At 37.2% G+C, this 17,355-nt stretch overlaps 1 protein-coding gene across 2 annotated transcripts in view; it reads left to right on the plus strand.

Annotated features, from left to right (window-relative positions):
• LOC149417938 (uncharacterized) overlaps positions 1-17,228 on the plus strand; it is a 34,084-nt gene extending 16,856 nt beyond the window's left edge. Inside the window, exons 6-15 of one of the 2 annotated variants that reach the window (XM_089639554.1) lie at positions 851-1,510; positions 1,932-2,378; positions 2,827-3,462; positions 3,667-4,227; positions 5,020-5,238; positions 5,423-6,223; positions 8,836-9,036; positions 9,325-10,667; positions 10,758-10,862; positions 12,970-17,228. In XM_089639554.1, coding sequence (XP_089495680.1) covers positions 851-1,510; positions 1,932-2,378; positions 2,827-3,462; positions 3,667-4,227; positions 5,020-5,238; positions 5,423-6,223; positions 8,836-9,036; positions 9,325-10,667; positions 10,758-10,862; positions 12,970-13,082 — 5,086 coding nt within the window. In that variant the 3' untranslated portion in view covers positions 13,083-17,228. Of the gene's footprint in view, positions 1-850; positions 1,511-1,931; positions 2,379-2,826; positions 3,463-3,666; positions 4,228-5,019; positions 5,239-5,422; positions 6,224-8,835; positions 9,037-9,324; positions 10,668-10,757 lie in introns of both variants that reach the window. The other variant, XM_089639553.1, reaches the window with a different exon arrangement.
• Positions 17,229-17,355: the final 127 nt, after the last annotated feature.

Consider the following 17,355-nt stretch of genomic DNA (forward strand, 5'->3'; position numbering starts at 1 on the left):
GAATTTAAAAGGTCGGCCGCGACGAAACTCGGCCGCGATTTACTGTATCGTATATTTACGAATTTATTTAGAATATCTGAATTTTAAAGGGCCCGCCGCGACGGAAATCGGACGCGAAATTTCAATTTACGCGGAAATATATCGTATTTTTATTGACTTTACTTCGAATATCCGAGTTAAAAAATACGGCGCGAAGGAAATCGGCCGAAAAATTTCGATTCACGCCGAAATATGACATATTTTTACGAATTTACTTCAAATATCTGAACTTAAAAGGCGACGGAAATCGGCCACGCATTCTCGATTTACACGGAAATATATCGTATTTTTGCGAATTTATTTCGAATATCTGAATTTAAAGAGCTGGACGCGACGGAATACGGCTGCTTAATCTCGTTTTACGAATTTAAATTCAGATATTTGAAATAAAGGGCCGGCTGCGATGGAAAATTACCGCGAAATCTCGATTTACTCGGAAATATATCGTATTTGTACGAATTTATTGCGAATATCTGAATTTAAAGGGCCCTATGCTACGGTAATCGGCTGCGAAAATAAAGAAATAATTGGTATTAATACGAATTTACAACTAAAATACCACCCGGATTTGAAGAGGCGGCCGAGAAAATCGATTTTCGGCGTATTTTTTTTCATAAAATTTCGAATTACGTGGGAATTCGTTAATTCGAAATTTGATTTTTGATGTCCCGTGGATTTCGAATTAACGAGGTTCTACTGTATGTGCCAGGATACCTCTTAGTGCCCTTTGGGTACTGAAAAATAATTTAAATTTCATCTGCTATTGCATCTTATAGTAATAGCAATACATGTAATTGTTTTTTATGTTCAGTTGCAGCAACTGCTCCGCCAAATTTAAGAAAAAGGTTTTTCTTTCCGAACACATGAAGTCAGTCCATTACCAAGGAATTCAGCCCGACAATTTGTTTTCTAAATTGAATATTAAAGATTGCGCAAAGCAACGCGACCAATCTGCATTTGAAGATACAAAAAATATAGTACAAAAGAGTAATTCCAATGTTGATATAAGAAATTGTACAAATAATATAGATAATTGTGTTAAATTGGAGAATATTAGTGATATATTTAGCTCGGATGAAAATCAAAATATAGATTTACAAAAGAAAAGTATAACTAGGCCAGGATTCTATAAGAAAGATATAAAAGAACACACATTCGCTATCAAAGTTGAAAAAGAAAGCTGGGCCTCCTCCCAGTCTGTGATATCGGAGAGCGAAATCTCTGATCTGATATCCAACGTAGAAGAAGTGGACGGTTTGGACGAAATCAACAATTGGAGAAACCACATTGGGATATTGTGTGGACAATGCAGTCAGAAGTTTTCCGCTAAGAATATGTTTGATGACCACTACCAAGAGGAACATAAGACAAGAGTGATTATCTACACTTGTCCGTTGTGCAAGAGCGAATACGAGAACTACAACCGCTTCCGAGACCATTGTTATCGGCACTTCATCAAGGGAAGATTCAAGTTAGTACTTTTAGATACTCCTATTATTCATGTCCATTTTCTGATATTCCAAAGTGAGATTGTCTCCTACAATGAAATTTCATGTTTTTCTACAAATGTATCATTATTAATTAGAGCATGCCGAAGACATAAGTTTGGATAATAGTGAATATATAAGCCATCGTTGATTTTTGTAGCCACCCGAAAAGTGTGTGATGTCACGGGACATGCGGGGCGGTATTACTATTACTGCGTGTGACTTTACGAGACAGTATTGCATACATTTTATCGCATTAAGATATCTTTCACATTCTGTCATTTTACTTCGATATTATTCTATCATGATTCTGTGTAATAACTGGTGTCTGCTGTGTTACATTGTATGATATTTGATGGAAATATTCTACAACTATCTGTTACTAATGCAACATTTTATTATTAGGTGCTGCTACTGTTCAAACAGGTTCCCGAAACTCAACCGCCTGTCAGCTCACATACGATCCCTCCACCCGGAGTCCTACCAAACAGAAGGGTTGCTATTAGACCAAATAGTGGACAACAAGAGTTTTTCGGGCAGCATGGACTTGAACTGGCGCCCCCCGTCCATACAGTCCAACTACAGCAGCGACTTAAAGTCAGAGTGCCAATCTGTAAAAACTGAAGACTTCAAGGGACATAAGCACTTAAACAGCTGGCTCACACGCTACGGTATATTCTGCTGCAAGTGCAAGATGAAATTCCTCACAAAGGCATCATTTCAGTCACACTATCAGGAAAAACATTCCGAGACAAACATTATCTATACTTGTTCGCTTTGCAGCCAAGAATATGATAGTTACAAGTGTTTCAGTAACCACTGTCTTCGCCATTTCAACAGGGATAGTTACAAGTAAGTTGTTACATATGAATTGTGGTTTTAGCTATGATTGGGTAGCAGGAACTTGTCAATCTTCTGTTCCTTTCTCTTTCTGTCCCCCACACCCCACACTCCCTCCACTCTCGCTGGACAATTCCACTGGCTCTGGACAGTTTATTTTAAATAGTATATTTCCTGAATCCCTTTCTATCAGTTCCTTATGGCCAAAGATGCAGAATTGGTATCTACACTGTTCAGCCATTTCCATACTTGCTTCATGCCTTGCTCTTACCTTATTGATGGCTCTTGAAACGGTTGATATTTAGCTACAAAGATTTTTCTTGAAATGATAACATCCAATATTTTTCATGTGGCCCCAGCACCGTAGCTTATCACCGAGTGTTTTACAGAGATTGGATTTGTTCCTTCTCAAGAGGAGTCCATTTGAAATCTTTCTCTTACAGTGTGTTTTCTATTCTAGGTGCAAGTTGTGCTGCCGCAGCTTTGCAAAGTACCGAAGCCTGTCAGCCCACATAAAAGAAATTCACTCGGCGAACAGTCAAGACATAATCAGCTTTGTATGCAAGCTTTGCAACAAGGTGTATCTCACTCAGGATCGCCTCAACCAGCACACCGTTTCCTGCGGCCACTCTGACGCCAGCAGCAGCGCCAGCTCCCGCAAGAACTCGCCCACTAAATCAGAAGTTTCACAGGGAAGCTCCATAGAAAATTACACATACTCTTCAAACAGCACGGCCAAAAGCGATTTCTTTCTACTGCACAGCGATGATAAGAATTCTTCCATCTTGTCGTCGAGTTGCGACGTTCTCACCGATCGCAGCGTTGAAATATACAATTCTAAATGTAACGCTGGAAGAGATGACAAGATACCCGGTGAGAATGGCAGAAAAAGCTTTAATTGGCTTCACCTGCATGGCATTCTGTGTGTTAAATGCAAGCAGAAGTTCCCCGGAAGAAAGTTTATAGACGCACACTTTCTGAAGGTTCACCCTCTAAATGAAGTGATCTACACGTGTTCCGTGTGCACTGAACAGTTCAAGCATTATCGCAGTTTCCTCAGTCACGCTTACCGTCATTTTGTCAGGGGGAGAATTAAGTAAGTCTTCACATAAGTACATTAAATACCTTTAAGAGTTTGCTGTTCGGTTAATCTCAGTTTCAGCGCCGATAAATCAACGTTTATTGAAATACCTGTAACCCTATCGACAACATTATAAATAAATTAATAATGACCCTTTTTTCCATTGCAAGAAAATTCAATGTCTTGTTGCATTGCTTTTAACTATAATTATTTTTGTAGGTGTCAATACTGCCCATTATTGTTTTCACACAACAATCAATACCAAGCCCACTTAAAAGCTTTGGCCACGGAGAAAAGGCACATTGCGGGTGCCATGCAAATCATCAACATGGATGAACAGAATGATAAAATTGCAACACTGGAATGTCTACCAGCCGACAAGAGTGAAGATGTCCTTTCTGATGAAAATCACAACAATTGCATCAACGTAAATGACTTTATCAGTTTTTACAATGCAGATTTAAAACAGATTAATAAAGTAAATAAGATGGATTGCATTTCGCCAACAGAGAAAAAAATTACAAAAAGAGATAACAATGAAGAAGAATTGCAAGACATCCAGGAAATCAAAAACTCTGATGAGCTTAAAAAAAGTAGTTTGGTAATACTCTGTCATTTGTGTAAAGAGAAATATCCTGATAAGTGCGTATTTGACCAACACTTCAATACTAAACATTCTGGATGGCACCCAATTTACGCATGCCCCACGTGTGAAAGAATTGATCATATTTACTCCAATTTTACTCAACACAAATGCAACAGGTTTAATCTGTTCAGAAGGTAAATATTATTGTTGTTTTTCTTACCATGAAACCATGAAAATGGTATAGAAAAGAGAATTTTCCTTGGTACATACATGTATGTAAATGTATTAGGCAGAAATTACTGTTATAAGAATTTTCCCACTGGAATGAAATATTTTTCCGAGATGAAAAGTAGCTTGTGTCACTTCCCAGTCCTCCAACTATCCCTGTGCAAAAAATTACCTCTTATCGGTCGCTGATATGGTTAAATATGGTTTTTTCAACTTTATCATGTTTGATATTAATATATTATTGTTTAGGAATACCAATGTTTATTTTAAATACATAATCAAAACCGAAAGATAATTTTATCTAGTTTCTGAAAAACAGTTTTTTTATGAAAAAATGAAATATATAGCAGATTTAACATGTTGGAAACATTGTAATCTGGGAAAAAATATTGAAAAGCCTGTGGGTTAATGCAATGTTATTATGTATTAATATCTAGTTAAGATAGTTCTGATAATTAGTCGTAGATGGCGGTGATTGCACTGTGGTTCCCACGGCACCCGAACGGAAGCCGATTGACAGACCGGGAGCTCATTGTATTTGATTTGCATCAGTACTTTAGAAGAATAAGTTATAGACTCTAACAGATTGGACGTGTGTCCAGTAAGACTTTGTAGTAATTATCTACCTTAATAAACTTCTTGTCATCTTAAAGGAATCAAGTAATTATTGAAGACTCCCGAAAACAATATATTTAAATGATAATGTTAATACTAGTAATCCAAGACATTACAGGTAATAAAATCTGTTAATTTTTCAGCTATCATCGCACCAAGATCGATGATTGGATGAGATATGCCATCCTCTGCAGGAAATGCAACCAAAAGTTCATAAACAAGTATTTCTTCCGGAAGCATTATCAGGAAAGCCACTCTAAATGCAAGCCGGTCTATTCCTGCTCCTTGTGCCAGAAGGATTGCGAAAATTATGAGAATTTTAGGAACCACCGCTACCTTCATTATGTCAAGGGAAAGTTCAAGTAAGTTCTTCTTATTCTTCTGGTGCACTATCAGAGGTGTGCTACGTCGGCTTATTTTTAACTGCCAAATCGTTGACTGTTATTTTTTCTCTGAAGATTTTTTCCATTTATATATGTTTCAGGCTAATAATTATTGCTTATAATAATTTTTTTACATATTAATATTTTTTTATCTGTTTATCAGGTGCCGTTTTTGCCCAATGAGCTTTGCAAAGTATTGTAGGCTAGTGAGACATAACGCAAAAACTCACCCAGACATCAAACAGCCAGAAAGAACAATTTCCCTGTCTTGTTCAACTTGCTATCAAATATTCAGCACAGAGTCCGATCTAAATGTCCATCTCCTCGCTTGTCCTTCGCAGAATTCTCTCGTCTTTGAAAGAAAAGAAACAATCAATTGCGCTCTATGCGGTGAAGACTTCAAACACTTTGTCGATTACCAGGATCACAATTGTTTTGAAATAAAGCACGAGATGTGTTTGAGTCCAGGCGATGTGTTTTCGTGCTGGACATGCGATGATGTGTTTAATTCCATCGATCAGTTACAGATGCACAGCGCATTATGCTTTCAACACAACAAAGAAGCTAATGGACAAGCGAGCGTTACTTTGAGTCTAACAGAAGGAGAACAGAATATATCATTTGAAACCAAGACAAACTCGTCTGTTTTAAATCTGGATGAAAGCCAAAGCGCCTCGATCCGCCAATATTCCAATGATCAGCATAGAGGTTATGAAGAGTTCCTTTCTGAGTGTCCGGAGGAAGGTATAGCTTCGGGCTTGGGTAATTCTGGCAGACAACATGGTAACAAAATCAAGTGTGGCAAGTGCAAGTTGCTGTTTTCTGGCAAGGTCCCGTTTGACCGGCACTTGGTGCAGGAGCACAGCGGGAGCGAGGTGGTGTACACTTGCGCCGTGTGCGACCGTGAGTATAAAACGTACCACAGTTTCCACAATCATCACTATCGACATATGGGCAGATATAAGTAAGTTTGCATTTCTTTTACCTTTTTCTTTATTTAATATTACGTGTTTTCATCTTCTAGTAAAAGAAAGCAGTTTTTAAAATCCACTTTCACGCTAGCCACTGCCCGGCCGCAGACAAAAACACCTAATAACTTACCCATTTATTAATTGTATAAACGATACACAAGTAGTCTGGTTTTCCGCTATTGGCATAGGTGTATTGTAAGTTGTTAGGTATTTTGGTTTCTGGTTACAGTGGCTACAACATTAAGTTTGTTTCATGGGATTGTCAGTTATTCAACATTTGTTAAGTATAGTTGCAATATTATCCCACAAAAATCCCAAAACACAATTTTGAAATATTGATATTTGAATGTTGAAGATGAACTATTATTTGCTATTTTTCAACTTCTATTATATTCTTATTTACTAACGCAGATATGAGTCGTGTAATTTCTATACCCGCTATATCAACTTTCATTGATTTGGAGAAAACCGCAAAAAACTGTCACATCTCTAGCGTACATAAGTAAATGCATTACAATTTTTTATATAATGAATTGGAGTAATAAAATTTCGAAAAGCATTTATTTTTCTATATATGTCTAGCAATAATTAAGTAATTTCGATAAATAAAATGGATATAGCGGATTTTGATACTCACTTCGTGATTCTGAAAGTCAACTGAGCCGACATGGCGGGTTTAGAAACTCCCGCGTAGATCATTTTGACACACGAGCGTGGCGTCAGAGCGGCGGCCATATTGTATTTTGGCAAAATAACTGCTTGTGATTCGTTGAATCCGATATAGCGGATTTTGATAGTAACTTTCTGTATGATATAGCGGATTTGGTTTCTCACTCGCAGTTTTAACATGGTTTTTGGTCGTGATAAGGAGGGTTTTGAAACTCAATTTTAGGCTCCTCTTGTTGCTCGCAAAAATGTGAACAAGATGTCATACTCAGATCATTTTGTCAAAAAATCGGATATAGGGGTATAGAAATTATAGGATTCATATGTGAAAGATCACAAAATATTACAATTGTAAGATTTGTGTCATTGCCTTTTAAAAACAAATTTTTCAATAGATTTGCATTGCCCGGGCCTTTTGCCGAGTTTTTATATTTTAATGTAGACAGTGACCTTCTTGTTTTGAAGGTATAAAATGCAAAATTTCGGAATAAAACTGTAAATTTGTATAAAAATCAAATCCACGCAGCCCGCCCCACATAGATAGATCATATTTTTTTGTTTACTAATTAGGGAGACAATCAGAAAATTACACTTGGAATGAACACCGTTAAAAATTTAATTAAAAGAAATACACATAAAGAAAAATATAGAATTATTAATTAATAAAAATAAAATAATGTTGTGATTATTGCTCGGCACCTACCTTATCTGTGTCTGAACAATCAGTTCCATTTTTTTTTTTAAATGTTACTGAAATTAAAAGCAATTTTATGTTCATTGAATGTGAAAATTTTCATGCCGGAATAACTAAAAGCCCAGCTACACTACTCGCGAAGTTGATCGAAGTTGACCGAATACGATAGTGTGGGCACGAACTTCACTTCACTTCGCTTCGGGCAACTTCGCTTCGCTTCGCCCGACTTCCGATTGTTGTCGGTAAATGCGCCCGAGTCAAAGGACTCGAAGCGTTACTCGCGAAGTTGCACGAGTGTGTGGGCACGCACTTCGAACTTCGGCTAACTTCGTCGAGGACTTCGTCGAAGCGAGTAGTGTAGCTGACACTTAACATTTCTTATGCAGACAACTAAATTTTTGATGTAATTATTTGCAGGTAGATAAAACTTTAAAAATTACATTATGCCTAAATATGATCTTTACAAACTGATTTTAATTTCATATTCATTTTTTTTTTATTCTTAATCAGAATGTGTTAACAAGTGGCAGGTAATCTGGATGGCTCGAATCAGCTGTTGGGGGACGTGGTAGCCACCGCCAATCTTATTTATTCCCATGCAATGATGAAAGTTTTTTTTTTTTTTTTACAAAAGTTCAATAATAATAGTAACTAAAATGCATCAATGTTGTATTGTTATTATGCTCCTCGAGGACGTCTGGATATAGGTTTACGATGTGTTTTTTAGATTGTGCCTTGTAAATAAACTATAATTGCTTCTGGAATCTGTTCTAATCGTAAGTACAGTCTAATTTCAGCAAAACGATATTTTAGCAGCAATATAAATAAGCGCGAGTACACCACTTTTTTAAACTTGAGTTAACCTCGCATTTCAATATTTAGAAAATCGTTGTTAAAATTGTTATTTCTGTCATATGCCGCCAATCTGCTTGGAGCTTACCGGATTGCCTGCCTTTGGTATATAATTTTGTCACCAGTTTGTACAGAAAAACTCAGCTTGTTTAAAAGATGATTCATTGAAATCAATTTCCCGAAAGCTGCAACCATTCTAACGAAATATGTTTCTATTATGATGTGCGTCGGCCAGTGTTGGTTAACCTTTTACGAGCGATCATAACAAGAGTTCATATGGCAAGAAATCACCATTGATATGCTGCAGTATCAACCCTTGATTTGGTTGCTGATACTGTTCCGACTAGGGGGGTATTGTTTGAAAATGTGTACTTAGTGCAATGTAATTGTTAGGTGCAGTATGTGCTCCAGTCGCTTCTCCCTCCGCAGCGGCCTGTCGGTTCACATGGCACGCCACCACAGCAGCGATGGGCTGCAGCACCCGTGCCACCTGTGCGACAAGGCTTACCACACAGAGCCCGGTCTCAAGCTGCACATCCGCTCCCGCCACACCGACATCCACTGTACGCACACCTGCAAGCTGTGTGGCATTGTGTAAGTAACCACCCAACCTATATGTATAGCTAAAATAAATGAGACAGATCACCATCATTTACATCCCTGGCCGCCGCTTGGAAATGCTTCCATTCTTTTCGTCTTCTGCTGCTCCTTCCACTTCTTTTTGCCTATGGGTGCGGTGTTCGCCTCCACACTGGCCTGCCATCTAAATTTAGGTCTCCCGGACATTGTTATCTTATGTTTATTGTTGAGAATCTTTGTCCAATATTTATTGAGAATTATCTTTGTATAATGATCAATTTTAATAATGTATTATGCTTCCAGCCTGCATTCAAAAAACGGATTTCTTCTCCACATGAAGTCCCACAAACTGGGAATGCAGTTCATGTGTCATGTGTGTGGCCAACACTTTAAGCAGAAGGTCAACATGATCCAGCACTTACACAACACCCACCGTCTGCGCCACCTGGCCTGCCACCACTGCCCCAAGAGCTTCAGCCGTAAGTCCCACCTCGCCAAGCACATGGGCCGCCACACTCAGAGCAGGAAACAGTGCGATGTCTGCAAGCACTGGTACAGGAATGAATACTGCCTGAAGAAACACTCGCTGGTCCATGTGGAACGCCCCTACGCGTGCAACACCTGCGGCAAGAGGTTCCTTACCTCGGCCAAGCTGCGTCAACATACCTACATCCACACGGGACAGAAACCCCACCAGTGCGCCTATTGCTTCAAGGCCTTCAACGACTACTCCAACTTGTTAAAGCATAATAAAAGGCAGCATAAATGGGAAATGAACGTATTGACTTTAGAACCAAATAACGTCACGGATGAAGATCCTAGTTTATACGATAAGAATTGGATGCAGTCAGAGGCTACTGCATTAGACGATTCAATACAGTCTGTGATAATTACATCTGAAAATTTTAAACATTCTGTGATAAATAAAAAAAGTAATGAGGTTAAGAGTAGAAATAAAGATATTGTTAGATGTAATAAGTTGAGGACGGAATCGTCTCCCCAACTAGCCGTTCATCTGCGCATTAGCGATGGTGAATGCAACGATAGTATACGCTTGTACAGTGAAATAATGGAAAACACATTCTCCGAGGCCGGCCGCTACTACCTCGACACCGGGGAGGACCTGCGCCTCGGCCAAGATGATATCCTACCTCGTGACGATATGCCCGTCGTCAACTTGCGCGATATCACTCTGCATATCCCTAACAGAAACGGACGCTTCCTCCAAGAAAGCGTCCAAACACAAGAAAATACAGAGAGTTCTAGCGACGAACTGTACATACCGCAGCTTCTCAGCCCGATAGACTCGCTTCCTACTTATTGGTCGGACGGAAACCCAACCAGTGAGGAAGCGAACACACTACTGAACCAACCGGTATCCAGCAATCAAATTGATTTATTTCAAAATGAAATAATGAAAGAGCTTGCGGAAAACGTAGACTTCCTCGAAGGTGAGGAATTGCCCCCAAATATAGATGTTAATGATGAAATTGAGACTGAGGAGATTTTAAGTAGGAATATAAGTATTCAAGCCCAGGAATCAAGTCACTGCCATATGGAAAAAGATGAGAATGATGCTTTTCATCTGTATTCTAAACAATTGGACATGGTGGTTCCCTTTACTGCTGACACGCTGTCCACAATGGGTAAGTTGATTGAGCTCCTAATCTGACCATGACCAGTTGGTGATTAGAGATGAGAGTAATGATTGTATTGTGTGTTGTTGTTTGTTGCAGACGAACCTGTCTCGGGACTGGGGTTGTTCCAGGAACCACACATATCACCGCAAACCCGATTGGATGCTATCGATCCAATGTTACATTCCACTGAACATTTATCAGGTAATAATGCTACTAAACAAAGTGCCGTGAACAGAGACAAAGACACAATAGAGTTCCCGTGGGGGGACGCAATCAATGACATACTTACCATTAATGTAAACTTATCTACCTCACTTGTTGTATCTAATGCCAATGATTTAAACTGTAGTATTCACTATGACGTACCAGATGATACAAACTACAATCCAAGCTCACCTCTTCCGTTAACCACTCTCGATAATCCCGAATTGTTTTACCAGCAAGCTCCGTACCTAGCGGACCAAGTCCGTGTGGAGAAAGTGAATCATGCTATGCCAAATGAAATTGACCAAAGAATTGTTAATCGTAGTCCATCATTATGTACTCAATTGACCGGCGTGGACTTTGATTGTTTCATAGATAATTTAGACTTTGGGTCCCATTTCATGTGAAATGCTGAGGACCGGGTGGGGTAAGGAATGGGAGCCTTTTGGCAGCTGTTAATGATTACATATATGTATTGTTACTGAATGACATTCCGTACCATTGGATGAGTTAATTTACCTAATTATAGATGTGTAACATGGTACCTTTAACATACAGGGATAAAATGAAGGGAAGAGAGTATATCTGGTCGTATGTATAATTTATATATTTAAGAAATAGTTTTATTACGACAATTTATTGTTGAAATGAAGAAGTACAAATAATGTAAGAAATATTTTATTTAATTATATATATATATTTGATATAGTTATAATCTTGTATTATGTATTATATTTGCATTGATGAAAGATGTATTTTATTTATATACATATGAATATTTAAGGTGGAGAGTTGTCCTGTTATTAAATGTTAAATGTGCCTATAAATACAGACCTGACAAGATTATATAAATATATATGTACAGTATATACTGTTGGGAACATACGAGAACCCTCCTCACATGTAAGATTACTGAATCAGGTCAATTAACCAGGTCCGGTCCGGGCCGGGTAGTTGTGCACCTGTTGTACTGCTGTACTGTTTGTCTGTTTGTTGGCTCGTTGCTTCGGGACATCGGAGGTTGTGATCCGTCAAGGTTTGTGAGCCCTTGTTATATGGCGAGGTATTTTTATACGGTGGATCAGCTTTCTCACCTTGGGGGCTCTCGTACGTTCCACTTAGGTTAGGTCTAGGTTAGGTGAATGTCTTCCCAAATGGTAACAGTATAGTATTGTATTGTATGTTTATCATACTTGTTAAGGACAATGTGCTGTGTACATTTTTAATGCGAGTTTACAATATTGGCGTAAATAAAAGTGAACAGACAAGAAAAACGGAAACCATTTGGACAATTATACTAAAATCTGGTTACACTGGTGAATTGAGGACAATTCAAGAAGCCAGCCTAATTCATAAGCTTACACAAACACTATGTTTATTAGCTTACAGATATAATGTAAAACTGATGAAACTCAACGATGAAAAGAAATATGTCAATCCAGTCCAGGGGTGCACCCGCCCGGAGCGGGGTACTGACCCGGCAGACAGGTGTGCAGTCTGCAGTACCGCACCCTATACTCCCCTGTCGCCTGAGCGGGTATATAATACTGTGGGCGGGTGCACCCCTGGACTGGATTGAAATATGTCAATCTAGTCCAGGGGTGCACCCGCCCGGAGCGAGGTACTGACCCGGCAGACAGGTGTGCAGTCTGCAGTACCGCACCCCATACTCCCCTGTCGCCTGAGCGGGTATGTAATACTCTGGGCGGGGTACTGACCCGGCAGACAGGTGTGCAGTCTGCAGTACCGCACCCTATACTCCCCTGTCGCCTGAGCGGGTATATAATACTGTGGCCGGGTGCACCCCTGGACTGGATTGAAATATGTCAATCTAGTCCAGGGGTGCACCCGCCCGGAGCGAGGTACTGACCCGGCAGACAGGTGTGCAGTCTGCAGTACCGCACCCCATACTCCCCTGTCGCCTGAGCGGGTATGTAATACTCTGGGCGGGGTACTGACCCGGCAGACAGGTGTGCAGTCTGCAGTACCGCACCCCATACTCCCCTGTCGCCTGAACGGGTATGTAATACCTGCGGCGGAAATATATCCACTATTTTTGAACCACAGAAATAGACTAAAGGATCAAAATTCTACAAATCTGTAGGTAACGCCCGGCGCCACCCGGTGAAGCAGTGTTGCCAACAAGGGTCATCCAATATTGGTTATTGGGACCCACCACAAGACGATGATACCTCGTTACACAAAATGCCAATTTAGATTTGGAATTTCAGTGTCACTTGTGTTACTATTTTGGTGCATTTAGTAATGTTGTTGAAATGCATTTTATAGATTTATGTTATCTTTTTTCGATTTTGCTTTTGTTAAATCACACAGATGAATGCAAAATTTTACTTTTATTGCCGTAGTATATATGTAGATAATTTCAGCTAAATGTTTGAGATTTCTGACCTAAAATTACTCTTTCTTATCAAAAATGATTTTTTTTCTTATGTGTGTATTTTCCTCACACACTGTTTACTAAGTGTTCAAAAAAAACAAAAAAAAATAGCCACTTCGGTTCAATTCAAAAAAATATATCATAGTTGTTTAAGATTTCTAGTGAAATGTTTTCCTTTGCTCTCCGTGTTTCGATCAATGTAATAAATTAATGTTTATGTTTATTGACTTCTAAATGTGATCCATAAAAAATTACAAAAAAACGTTTAAAGGGGCGGCTGAAACAATGTACCTGTCACACTTTGACTTGTTCAAGAGACAACAAAAGAGAAGACATATTTGACACATGTTATTATCAGATAAAATTTCTGTGATCGATCATAAAAGAGCTATTATGTACATATTGCTTCTCTTTTTGATAAACCTTTTAATGTTTGCCGCCACCTGTTTCATAAAAAAAAGGATTTTCCTAGTAAAACTTTTTATTTCTAGTAAATAAACAAGTTTTGAGAACTTGTTTGTAGTTTATTCAATATAAATAGTGAGTAAATGCATTTTGATTTCTTGTAATACCACTTCTGGTGCTTGATTAATTTGTAACATGTTTATTTTTTTATTTTTATTGATTACCTACCTTCTTTTATTATGTTTATTATTGATTACCACCTGGAAGAAATTTCCAGAGGGTTCAGTCTTTTATCATACACAACAGAAAGACGGCTCCAATCAATCAACAGAATATTATTGTCTTAAACTGGCAATGGCCCGTGTTTAGATTGATATACATAATTTAAAAAATGCTTTTATCAATTGATACGTTTGTTTGAGATGTACTATTAGAGAGTAAGTGTGTTGCTTCTACCTTAGACCTGTAATTGATGATATAATATTTGGTTTCCTTATTGGGATTGCTAGTTATTTCTTTCTTGTAAGTTATGGTAAAGGAATATGTATTGTAATCCCTTGCAAATGAATACAAAGTTAAATAATCCCGTAAGCTTGAGTGTTGAATTTGGTAACTGGTTTAAATAATGTGTACGGTAAATAGAAATAGAAATAATATATCATTTTATTCAATAATTCAAGATGACCTCAAGCTCTGATTGATAATGGCAACATTATTACATTGATACAAAAATAATCCATCCATTCACTAGAATGTATATTCTTCAACAGCTAAAAAATAAATGTAATTACCATGAAGAGTGGGGTACCTCAATTACCCCACACGGAAAAGCATAGTTTGTTTGCTATGTAGACTTGTGCAGAAGGTTAAAAAAAATTTGAAAATAGTATGAAAAGTATAAATTGAAAATGCAGTGATTTTAATGTACAATTTTTTTTATTATGTAATAATGTTGTTCCAGTTGGATCTTGAGGAAGTCTTCTAATAGATAATCAATATTTAACATATATTACTTTGTAGTAATTATTTCAAGAGGGCATTATGTTATAGTAAAAGTATTATACCAGTGGCGACTCCAGCACTTCTTCCATGGTGGGGACTGACATTTTTTACATGTACTTACGTAATGTACTGAAATCTCACTACCCGGAGAATATGTATAATATAAAATTTCTCAAACAAAAATGTTCATGGGCAAGTCATGCACCTAATAAGATGTCTAAACACAAAATAAATTGAAATCTCTCTACGTAAATACCAATTTATAATATAATAAAAATAATGCAATATCTTGCAAGATTATCATTGAAATTAATTTGAATGCATACGATTCCCGTCTGAAACTACGTAACGAGGGGATTTAATGATCTGTCTCCTAGCTATTTGAAATTCACATAGAAGTGCGCATGCGCGGTTTCGCCTGTTATCAAGATACATAGGAATATTCCCACGTAAGAAATGCATCAAAGGACTGACTGTCGATTCACAAGGCTATGTGCTGGTCATTGCTATGCGCTAGTAAGCTTTAAGATGCTCGTCACTTGAAAATGATCTGGAATAATTGCTTTTATGTTTAAAGAATTCATTTATTTTGGTGTGGACAAAGCATAGACTTTTTTTTTCTTTTAGTAGGTTTGGGGAATATGTAGTGGGGATTGTCACCATTGTTCCCCTGTGGAGAACCGCCACTGTATTATGCAATCAACTGATCGTCATTGCGTTGGTAACATCCGTTAATTGATAGGCCCTTCATAAATCTGAAGTTAGTCCAAAATACACATTACATGCCCTTTTGCATTCAAATACTAATCATTTCTATTAGCAGATATTGCTGGCGCAGTGACATAATTTACATCTTCCATATTTACAACATGTTTTATACAATAGTTAATAAATATAATAGATTTTTTATAAGATGCTGTTATCGAATTGGGGAGTCTCGTGTGATAGCTCGATGCATCAAGTAAAGCGATACCATTGTAATTTGTCCTAAAATACCTGGCGTTGGTATCCAATGAATCTTTTTTCATTCTAACATCAGTGTGCGTTGAAATACCTCATTACGTCACATGGCTCCATCAACAATAATATTTTATAATGATAATCAATACAGATTCTAATAACCCAATCAATAAAACAAATACCTCCTCAAAGTAACTTCCAATATTTACACAAACAATAGCGCTGAAGTTAAAGTTTTGATAAAATGTTTAATTTTTTTATATTTATACAATAAATAATTCAATTTACATGTTTGTTATATTTACACCGCATAATACATAGCTATTAAATAATAAAATAACATGCACATTTATCTAATCTAAGGAAGTGGGACCAAGCAAGGGGGGCGTTTGTTTACCCTTAACTCAAGTTCAATTAATTAGTGTCAATGGAAAACTCAAATAATTCAATGGTAGAGATTTCTACACCAATTTTCTCTCATTAACCAGAGACAATGCTGGCCTTTAGAACGCAATCTATCTCATCACGCGGCACTTTTTGACGCAATGTATGTGTTTTAGTGAAACTTTGTGTATCTCGTATGTGACATCCACCTATGGGGACCTCCGCCGATAAATATGGTTAAAATTATTGACGCTCACTAAAAATTGCAAATAAACTTTGCTTATTCTATAGACCACATTGAAGAATTGTGTTTAGAGTGACAAATAAAATATATGAAAGAATTTTTTTAAATTATTTACCTGGCCGCCGCACTTTTTGGTTCTGATTATGAAAATTACACTTTCATAATCATGCATTTCAACAGATATTACAAGAAACAACTATTTACATGTATAAAATAGGTTTTAAGTTTCTTAATTTGGTTAATTAAGTAATTTATGTGTATTTAGACTGAAATAAAACTTTCTCAAACATCAATCCATAAAAATAAAAATAAATGGTGGCAAAGGGATCATTTTATAAGGGAAATTTTGATATTTGATTAAATTGTTGTATCTATTACCATCTCTCCCGATGTAAATAGTTGTTTTTTCTTGTAGTAATTAAGTTGAAACAAAGTGTAATTTCTGTAATCTGTGCCTATTAAAAGAGTAGCGGCCAGGTAAATATTTACCGAACTTTTATAAGACGATTGATTGCCTTTAAATTATTTGAGATCCTTGCCAAGACAAAGAAATTGGTATTTCCACTTCCGGTTGTAACACATAGTAATTAATATTTTTACACAGTTTATATGACTAAATGTATATTGATGTTAAGAATAGAAGCATGCCTATAGTTTCTTACAGTGTTAACTTGATCTACCTCGTAATTTGTTAATTATAATAATTGTGTAAGTATATTCTTATACATTTGTATCCTTTTTGAATACCTCATCAGCCAGACACTGTTTGCATATACGTTTATGTTGCGCACATAAATCATTGAGTGAAGTTTCTATCCGTGTAGAATACGCCTGGTCTAAAAGGGATATGATTTGTTCTTAGAAGTTTTTTGCTATGTAGCCTAATTTTTTACTGTGTCAAAAATTTGGATTTCAGCTTGTTTTTATAAAATTTACCAAAATGTCATAATAAATTAATAAAAATCTTTTGAAACCCATTTTTCTTTTAATATTAATTCCCCATGTTTCTCCAAAGTTCTCCTATATGGCGATGACATTATAAATTATAGGTATCGCAAGCACAGCTGATTCACGCACAGTACTCACTCATTCATTCC

This window comes from Hesperophylax consimilis, chromosome 14 (genome assembly GCF_061612785.1).
Source record: "Hesperophylax consimilis isolate HC1 chromosome 14, BYU_Hcon_1.0, whole genome shotgun sequence".
Taxonomy (NCBI): Eukaryota; Metazoa; Arthropoda; class Insecta; order Trichoptera; family Limnephilidae; genus Hesperophylax; species Hesperophylax consimilis.